General features: G+C 38.2%; 1 protein-coding gene across 6 annotated transcripts in view; it reads left to right on the forward strand.

The window, feature by feature from the left end:
• The window catches only part of HAPLN1 (hyaluronan and proteoglycan link protein 1), a 68,100-nt gene extending 58,758 nt beyond the window's left edge, over window positions 1-9,342 (forward strand). For all 6 annotated transcript variants that reach the window (XM_075740126.1, XM_075740125.1, XM_075740129.1 and 3 more), the window contains one exon: window positions 5,320-9,342. In XM_075740126.1, the coding sequence (XP_075596241.1) occupies window positions 5,320-5,609 (290 nt within the window). In that variant the 3' untranslated portion in view covers window positions 5,610-9,342. The remainder of the gene's footprint in view (window positions 1-5,319) is intronic.
• Window positions 9,343-10,074: the final 732 nt, after the last annotated feature.

Raw genomic sequence — 10,074 nt, forward strand, 5'->3', positions numbered from 1 at the left:
GCATTTCCAGTGGTGGCAGTGACTGCTGGAGTCTCCTGATGGTGTGAAACAGAGAAGCCTTCAGCTTTATGTAAGGGAGCTGGAAAAACGCCAAGGGCCCCAGGATCAGGGCACTATAAGACAAGCCAAAAAAAAAAAAAAAAAAAAAAACTCAAAGAGTGTCAGTTGTGGGAGCTGCTATGAAGAAAGAGGGTGAGGAGTAAGGTTTAGATTTATGCTAATTGGGTTCTTTTTAGGGAAAGAAATCCCCCAAATACCTTATGATCTCAGGGATCATCAAAAAAAAAAAGTCTCAATTTTAAATAGTTCAGCAGTCAAAGCAAAAAGTCTTTGTCTAAAATACATGCAAAGCTTGTTTTTTACCAAAGAAGAAAGGTACAAAACAGTAAAATTACATTCAGATATTAAGGTGAAAAAAGTAAATGAAGTCATCAATGCAGTGAGCTCAAATCCAGATTCCAGTATTCACTCTGAAACTGTTGGATCCCATCTGTGGTGAGCTGACTACACACAAAAAAATACTGCTAAAAAAAGGGAGGTTTATACCGTTAGTGAAGAATTCTACGTGCATTTCTGTTACCAGCACAGGCCAATTGTTTTAGCAAAGTTTGTCTGCAATGCAATATAAAATAATCTTAGTACTTTATGAACTTGCCCTCTACAGTGTTTTTTCTTAGACTAGTGTAAAGCAATACTTGAACATTTTGTTCTGCCTATATAACTGCTTCATACTCAAATTTTTCTGTTGGTTCATAAAAGACCTGTTCATATTTTGTGTCTGTGTGGGCAAAGCCAAAAACCTGAAAATGCTTCATACATTTTGATATAGTAGTACCAGCAATTTATCAGTTTTTAAGAATATATTGTGATGTGTTTCATAAAATACTGCAGAGTAACATTAGCATAATGCTATCCATTAAATCCATCAGAATACCGTGAAATAACATAATTCTTCCGCCTGCATAGAGAGAACTACTGGATGACAACATGTTTCCCAACCTGCTTTTACATTCCTTGTGTTGATAAAGGCTATTGAAAATGAATATACACAAGTTGGAAGTATCTAACTTAGATTTGGAAATTCCATGTCGGAATTTCCTGATGTCTGAGGGCTCAGCTCTGCTCCTTCACAGCCAATTTCTCCTCCACTTTTCCTGCACAGTAGGAGCCACTTTAATCCATGTTCTCTTTAGAAAAGCTAAAGGATCCTACCCCGTGTGGTGGGATGACCTGCCATGATCCAAAGGTTTGCAAGGGCTGCAGACCACCCCATTTTCTCTCCCTGCCCTGCCCCAAGGAATGGGGATGCTCCTCTGCCATACATTCCCTCTAGAAGGAAAATTTGGGCTTCTACACACCAATTTGGAGGAACAAATACAGATGAATCCTTTTGTTGCAGTCTTCCCCACAGAGCCCAAAAAGCATAGGACAGAGAATATATAATGGTTGAGCTGAGTGGTTATTCTTTTCTTAATTTCAAAGGGCTTCTGAAGGAGAATAGTGATTTTCTCAAAGGAAAAAACATGGGAATCCTTTGCAGGGAGAAGTGTTAAGTGAGCTAAATATAAACATATGTATCAGCTCCTCTATAATTAAGGATTTTCAAAGAAAAGGTATAAGTAGAGCCTGTATCATACTTTCTGTGTGTTAACATGCATTTTGTTATATAGCTTGCGCACAGAACACAGTGCATAATGGATTTGTTATCAGCTCTAGCAGAATCAAGTAAAAATCTCATGTTAACAAAGTTAAAATTACAAAGAATAACTTTTAAGGATCATGTCAAAAGTGCAGCTGTGAACCACCTGTTTGTTACAGTAATGCATGTGATAAGCTGACCATCATTTAAATGGGAGAAAGGTATAGAAAGTCATCTCTGAATAATGCGTGATGACTGCTCATTTGACCATTTCAGAATATTTTATCGCTGGGAACATGTAGCCATTGTTCCAAAAAGAGAAACAAACATACCCAAAATAAAATTACATACCCTTTCTTAGAAGTGATTGCTTCTGAGTCACCGGAGTCACTGCTGATATTGGGGGGTGGGGTGGAAGAGGATTTTTAAAAATTATTCCCACCTATTTAGTGTAGCAATTCAAAATCAGTTACCTGAGATGATCACTGGATATCAAAATATTTATCAGGACCTTAAGATTAAAGGCATGGAAAGCATCTCACTTCGCACAAATTTTTAACACATTCTTCACTTTTGAGGAGCAATGGCCTCGCTCAACCATTTACTATTGCTGTAAGATATACTGAACGGAGTCTGCTGAGCACAAGATAGGGTCTATATGTTGTGGAGGTACAGATATACCCTTCTGGCTGCTGAGAATGCCTTTTATGGCCATATGAAACCACAAATTAGAGCAGTTTTACGCTGTAGAATGACTTAACTGATTTCTGTGGCCATAAGGTTTTTGGCATATGCGTCGATCGCTGGCTGCAAAGGCAGTCCTGCACTCACCATTTCTCCTATGGGTGCTGCCACCCACCAAGCAGAGCTTGCTGCTCGGCTGCCCCTGCTCAGCATCAAAGCCATGAGGCTGAGCTAGAGGTGCCCCAGCAAACCAGTAAGCTGTCAGGAGTAGTCTTAGGCCTGAGGCCAAGCGCTTAGATACTCCATGGCTGCCTGCACGTGGAGGCATCCTCTCTGAGCACTCCACCAAGAGCTCTCTTTCAAAGGCATTGCATTAACGCTTTTTGCAGAAAATAGCAAACGGGGTGGTACTGCCTTTCTGTGCCTCTGAAGATGATGGCCCACTGTCTAGTACATACAGCTGCAATATAAAAAATTACTAATAAATCTCTCAATTTAGAGCTGAGCTTGGAAAAATCTCCAAGGGTGGTGCATCCCTCAAACTCCCACAGTAACAAGAGTGTATTTAGGTCAAGTGCTCAAGTTTTCCTCTCTAAGCTCTTCTATTACATGCAAAAGCTTAAAATAGCTGCTATAGATGGAGTTTGATTAGTTTTGCATAAACTCTCTGCCCCATGATTTGGATGTGAAAAGTCAAATCAAGCACGCTCATTCTCTGTAGCAGTGACCCAACTACTAGATATTAATAAGAGAGAGACCGTTAATGCCTCCCTCTCCTTCCACAGCAATTAACAAATACCAAGACTGAACAGTTAGGAACCCTTCTAACCGATTAGGAGGGGAAAACCAGCAAATCTGTACTGAGATTATTAACTGAATTTTATTTAATCAGACAATCTGGATACACATTGCACCCCTGTGGGGTTTACTATTAAAGTTCTCCTATTTAAGGAAGGGGCAGAGTATAGGAGTTTTTATTATTGATGTCATATGTCAGAAGCCTGACCTTACTGCAAATCCCTAGGAAATTACATTCCATTGACATATGGTTTGACGAGCAACTAATAAGCTAGGTGAAGTTTACATACTATCAGTCCAAATCCCCATTCCCCTAAGTCTGAAATCCTGTTTGCTTTGGGGAAACCTCTTGGTTCCTTAGCAGGAACAGGTTTCCACTTAATAAACATGCTCTTAAGCAGCACCTTGTAAATGCTCTGAATTTGCTGAAATGGAGTTAAGCAAGCATTTTGTTTTACAAAGGGTAGATTACCTACTCTCAACAGGTTCCTGTGGAAATACTGTAGATTTTGTCTCCGACAGCAATGAAATTTTTTAAAATTTCTTCTCCACCACAGCTGCAATGTATATGCCTTTTTTTAAAACGTTATTGTCATGGTATACAATTTCCAATCTTTACACAAATTTAATTCAATTATCTTTGTGTTGTCATCTGACCTGACATTTCTTCACTTAGTAAAAAGCTATGTGTTTTTGCAGGGATCTGGAGATGACGTAACTCTTCCTCTTGCTCACCACTTTTTTTTCACCAAGAAAGTATTTTGAAACTGAGCAGAATTCTGTTTGCCTATTTTTATGAGGAAGAAAAAGGAGCATGTTCTTAATTAAGAAGTAAAGACTGTTCTCTGGAATTAGAAGATTCCCACATGAATAAATTCCTTTGCTTTTCAGCTAACTTGCCTCTTACAGGACAGTCAGTTGAAAAGTTATGAATTTATTTGGAAATTATTATTCTTTCAAATAAGCACTATTCCTCTGCAATCTATTTCTACCTCACACTTGGTTAATTATACAATCAGTGATGAAAAATAATCTGAAGTAAAATGAATGAAAGTCTTACAATGAATTTATATCGCCTTGATAAATGAAATTAATGTTAGTATTTTTGCTGCTTATGGATTAGGAGGGGAGACTTCCTTTCTGAGCTTTACTTGCTGGCATATGTTTTCATTACCTTGAGACAGATGCACATTTTTCTTAGCAGCACTATCAGTTCAATGCCATCTTACGGTGAAGATATAACCTTTGATGCTTAAAGAGAAACAGAGCTGCAGAACTGCTGTGCGTGGTTTTGACACTGCTAATGAAGACTTACGACAGGCATGGTTTTGATCTACCACAGGCTCAAACTCTGCTTCTGGAAAGCTGTGTAATATCTCAGCTTCCCCACCCCCACCCAATAAATAAATAAATAAATAAATTGTCCTTGTACTTAATCAGAAATGAGGTCACCGCCTTGTCAGAGAGTAAAACTGTGTGTGTTACCTCCAGCCACCCTCACCCTGTGCTATCAAAGGCCAGATCTTGCTATGCTATGCTTCTGAGAGGAAAACTCGTACAGGTTTTAAGCTAACGCTGGGAGCATATTGTAGAAGTGCACGTGTTTGGACCTTTAACTGATTTCCCTTCTCTGGCAGTCAGATACAGCTGTATGAGGTTTGCTTTGCCCGAAATCTACAGGGTTCCTCAGATGTTTCACTGGATTGTCATTGTCACCTTGTTGGTAAATGCATCTGGCACCAAAAGTTTAGATGCAGAACGGGGCAGTCCTCCAAATCCCAAGGTGTCTTCCATCATCCCTCTCCCCTGATCTTTTTCTTCCTGTTTTTCTACCTCTGAGGATGAAAATGCATTGCAACAGTTCACTTACCACTGAACACAAGTGAGGGTGGGGATGCTGTACCATTCTAAGTTAGCAGAAATAAATAAAGCTCTACATTTTTTATTCAAATAGTCTGTTTTATCCACCTGGCTTCCCTCTTCCCCTCCCCCCCCCCCAGATTTTTATCAATTCACCACAGAAAAACTTAAGATATTTTTAAACAGCTCAACGTCCAAATTGTACAGTCCCAAATCAACCACTGTTTGATGTGATTCTGCAGTGGAACATTTCCATTTCTCCTCAAAAGCCACAGTTTTATTATCACATCGTCTTACTCATGTCGCTAATGACCCTTTTTCCTTCTTTCTCTTACTAGGTCGTTTTTACTACCTGATTCACCCAACCAAGCTGACCTACGATGAAGCCGTCCAGGCGTGCGTGAAGGATGGAGCTCAGATCGCTAAAGTTGGCCAGATATTTGCTGCCTGGAAGCTCCTGGGGTATGACCGCTGTGACGCCGGCTGGCTGGCTGACGGCAGCGTCCGCTACCCAATCTCCAGGCCAAGGAAACGCTGCAGTCCTAATGAAGCAGCGGTTCGCTTTGTAGGCTTCCCTGATAAAAAGCACAAGCTGTATGGTGTCTACTGTTTCAGGGCATACAACTGAAAATACCTAGAGCACAAAAGTTTCTAATCCATTAAGAACATGTGAAAGATTTCTTTTCGATACGAACTCATGCAAGTTACCAAAACTGTGATAAACCTTTTTTTACTTACTGTAAAGAATCTTTTTCATAAACCCAATCCATTAATTTGTTTTTCTTTGTTTTAATGTTTTTGTAAAAGTATCATTCCATAGATATTTTAAATTAATATAATTTAATGGGAGCTCTAGGTAAGGAAGTTTTAGAGCCAAATTCTTTAAGCTACATCATCCCAACAAAATATACTTTTCATGAATGGGGCATGCAATAGAGCTTGATGATTGCTAGGGCACAATTATGGAATGTAAGGCTACTCAAAGCAGAAGCTTTTAAAAGCACAAATTTTACATATTTGTATCCATTTGAGAAATACTGCAAATTGATTATATCAGGAATTTTGAAATAAGATAATCTTTTTGTTAAAGGGGATCAGTGAGGTTTTGCAAAAAAATCCTCACAATGTAGGTTAGAAAATAACTGTTTTCACTGGTTTCACATGGGAACAACACAGAGTTTAATAAAAGCAGCTAAAACAGTCCACAAAAATAGGACTAGTTTTACAATTTAAAATCTTGCCTTCCTGAAAAATAAGCTCATGGTCCCATGCATAGGAACAAGCACAATTAGTTCTCCTGAACATTTCAATTGTGTTTTTGTTATGTATAAGTCATTGATGAGGAAGTGAATAATTAGCTAATGAGAAAACCTTATTTTCTTCTTCTCTCCAAATAAAGATGCCTGAGAAGTGTTGTATTACCTTTGAGTAGCTTTACTGAGTTATTTTTAAACTCTTAAAGGCAATTTGCTAAGCAGCATATAGCATCTACTCAGGGCAGTTGTATAAATGAACTGCTGGACAGAGAAATTGTAAACTTTAGCAGCTTGATTTTACGTTAGCCTTTGAAATGCTATTCTCTTAATGAAAGAACATTACAGTATTTAATATTTCTTATCTATTTACACATCACAAGAAATAAAAATTAGGAAAAAGACCCCACCATTAAAATTATCAAGTCTTGGAGCAAGATTGTTAAATAAAATCTGAAACCAGATATTAAGATTTAGAAGAGAAAAGAACACTTTGTTTTGTTACATCTCATTTTTATCTAAAAAGTACATCTGGTTTTTAAACTATTGACAAAAATATAGTATCACAGATGCTAGCCCAGAATTATTTAGTTAATCCTCCTTAGAGTTAACAGGAAAAAAAAAAGTATGGAAATACTTCTTTTCACTAAATCTGCAGTGGTCTAGGTGGAAGATGTTTACCTATATTTGCCAGTGTCAGAGATAAACATGCACTGTGCATGGTGCCTAGAATTTTTAGAGCTGCCTAAAGCACTAGGTCCTCCCTAAATACCAATTTTGAGGGAATTTGGATTTCTGATGCAAACTTATTTTGGATGCAGCAATTCTTGGTGCTCATCTTCAGATACCTTAATGCAACCAGTTTTTCAGAGAGTGGGTGCTCAAGGCTTTCTGAAAATTTACTACACTTATTGTGTCTCAAGCTGGATATAGAAAAAAAAAAAAAAAAGAGGCCACTGATTAAAAATATGTTGGTCTTGAGTAATGTCTTAGGCAGTTTTGACATTCTCTATCCAGTATTGGTTCTACCACTTAAAAATGGAGAACTCTTTTTCCTACTCTATGCTTGCTGACTATGAAGATTTCAGAGGACCAATATTTGTATACGCAAAATTTTATAGCTTCCCATTGTTTCCATATCTAAATGAGATAGTGTGGTATTTATCCAAGTAGGACACAACTGGTGTGCTTTCATGAGTAGTTTGATGTAGTTCTTTTCCCATGGACATAAGTAAATAAATCTCTTTCCTGGATTGGTTGTGGTCCTGTTTTAAAACTCTGTAAACAAACAAGATGTGGTAGGATTGTAGCAGAAAGGTAGGATAGTGTAAGCACTATCTTTCTGGAGTTTGTTCCCATCAAGCTTAGAGGCAAATTTCCATCCTTCTGAGGATATTTGCATCCACTGTGGATATTTGCTCATACTATATAGATAAAGCAATCTGGGTGCCAACTCCCCCCCCCCTTTTTTAATCCACTAGGAATTGGATTTTCTTGAACCTCTATCACTTAGCTATAAATACAGACATATTACAGGTCAAGCCCCTAAACCCATGTAATCTTTTCTGTACAGCCATTTTTTAAATCAGTGTCCATTTCACACATTTTCTCAGGGCACTCAGAACCTTTTCTGAAGCCTTTGGGGAAAAAATTGAAATGGAAATAGAAATGGAAAATATCCGTGCAGGATAAGGAATGGGGTATGCAAGAATGGACCATGACCAAGAGGAATATGTTATTCCCCCATCCAATCTTCAGAAATATGGGGAAAAGATGCAGACTATTTCATAGTCTTTTCTGAAGCTTGGACAGGGAGGTTGTGGGATGGGAAAAGCTATAGGGAATATACCAGTTGTTACCCCAGCTAGATCCAGAGTTGCTGTAAAGAGGGAAGCCTTTTATGCAGCTGGCTCTATCCTCCCCAAAGATCTGCTAGATCTGGAGGAGGCTGCATGGTTTTCCTATTGCACAGAGGTGAAGAGACCCTCATGACTTTTTTTTTTTTTTTTTTTTACCTCTCCAGGGAAACCCTTCACAGGGTTTCACCCAGACACATCTTTTTTGCAGGACTGGGGATTATATTTTGCCTGCATAAAAAATGTACACATCCAACCCACTCGTGGGGCTGGCTAAAGTGCCCTCACTGCTAGACCAAAGGCACTGCAGGAAAGGCAAATTCAGCCTTTCACCAACTTTGCAACGCTCTGGAGATGGCTGGTCAGGTCCTAAATCACAGCAATCTCAGGCTTGCGCTAGCTTATGCCTTCTGTGTCCATATCTCCAGGCTGCCGCTGTGACAGCCCGGGCGTAGCATCCTCCCAACCCACCCCTGCTTTGAGTATCACCCATACCCCGGGCCGGTGGCTGAGCAGGCTCTGCACCACCCAAGTGATCCCTCAGCTCCAGGGAAAACCCCTGAGCTCCCAGCTTGGCAGCACAGGACAACAAGGAATTAGGTCTCTCCAGAGAGATGCCGAGCTGGGATACGATCACAGATGGCCAAATTTATCTTTCAGTTATGCCTGTAAGTTCGCATTGAAGATATTGCTTGCTAGGAACCATATGTTCATGTAATGGAGTTGCAGTATGTGAATTTGCATTTGTCGTGTTACTTATGAAGAGCCCAGTAGTCTAATTTGGGATCAGGCTAGATTTAGATCTGTGTATTGATATACAACATTATGTATTATTATAACAGATACAGTTAATTGGATAGTTTAATGAAAATGCATTTGTATGAAAAAAAATTAGTTCTAATGTAAGCAGTTATAAAAATCATAAAAAGTTTATGATTACCTTAGAAGTGGGCAAAAATAGACAAAAAGACACGAATTATATTTATTTTTACAGCTACTGACTCCATTTCCTTTTATAATGTCAAATGTCAGGATGTTTTCTTATTTTCGACTAAGCTAGCTAGGTGCTTGGATAAAAACTTTAAAAAGCAGCTTAAGAACTGGATAAAAGTCTGTGCTATTTTCTGTTCATGAGAGAATATTCTATCATTAGAATCAATTCATGTTCTCTGTCATTACCTTGTATTTCACAATGTATCTGAATTTTAATGCCCATGAATTGACAACTATTAAATCATGTTGTTCTTTTCAATATGAGGATTCCTCCTTATTGACTGGCCATTCTTCTACTTCTCTCCCAGAAAACACAAAAAGGAAAGGAATAGATCAATCTATGAAAATACTTGCTTTGCTATAGTAAACAAAGTGATTACAAGACTAAGGGAAAAAACACCAAACTACTCTGTGAATATGATTTACAATGAAAATAAAGAAAACTGTATTCCAAAGCCTTTGTTTTATGCTTCTTTGAAGCATTTTGAAAGTAGAAATGCAAGTACCAATTTCTTCTTTGTGTTCTCTGCCATCTTCTAGAATAAAATTAAGCATAAATAAGGAAGGACTTTTTTATATATATATATATATGGTTAGTAGACTGCATATGCATCACTAGAAATTGGATGTAGAACAGTGTTTCATGTATGGGAAGATTTATGAAATTATTTATATAATCCTATCACCTTAGAAATTAAAAAACAACAAAAAAATCACTCTTTGTAATGTGCAACAAGAAAGATTTCCAGTGTCAAGTAAAGAATTAGTTATTCAAAGCACTGGGCCAGCTTTTCAGCTTCTATAATCACACTATTTCTGCATTCTTGTATTGATCTGTGCTGGAGAGTTAACCCTGAAAGTTCCCCTACACTGCACCACCTTGCTGAGACATACTTATCTTCCAGAAGCTTTCAATATATCTGCCGTGTTTTAAAATAGACGGAAAAGATCTTAGAAAATGTCATGGTTTAACCCCAGCCAGAAACTAAGC

This window comes from Balearica regulorum, chromosome Z (genome assembly GCF_011004875.1).
Source record: "Balearica regulorum gibbericeps isolate bBalReg1 chromosome Z, bBalReg1.pri, whole genome shotgun sequence".
Taxonomy (NCBI): domain Eukaryota; kingdom Metazoa; phylum Chordata; class Aves; order Gruiformes; family Gruidae; genus Balearica; species Balearica regulorum.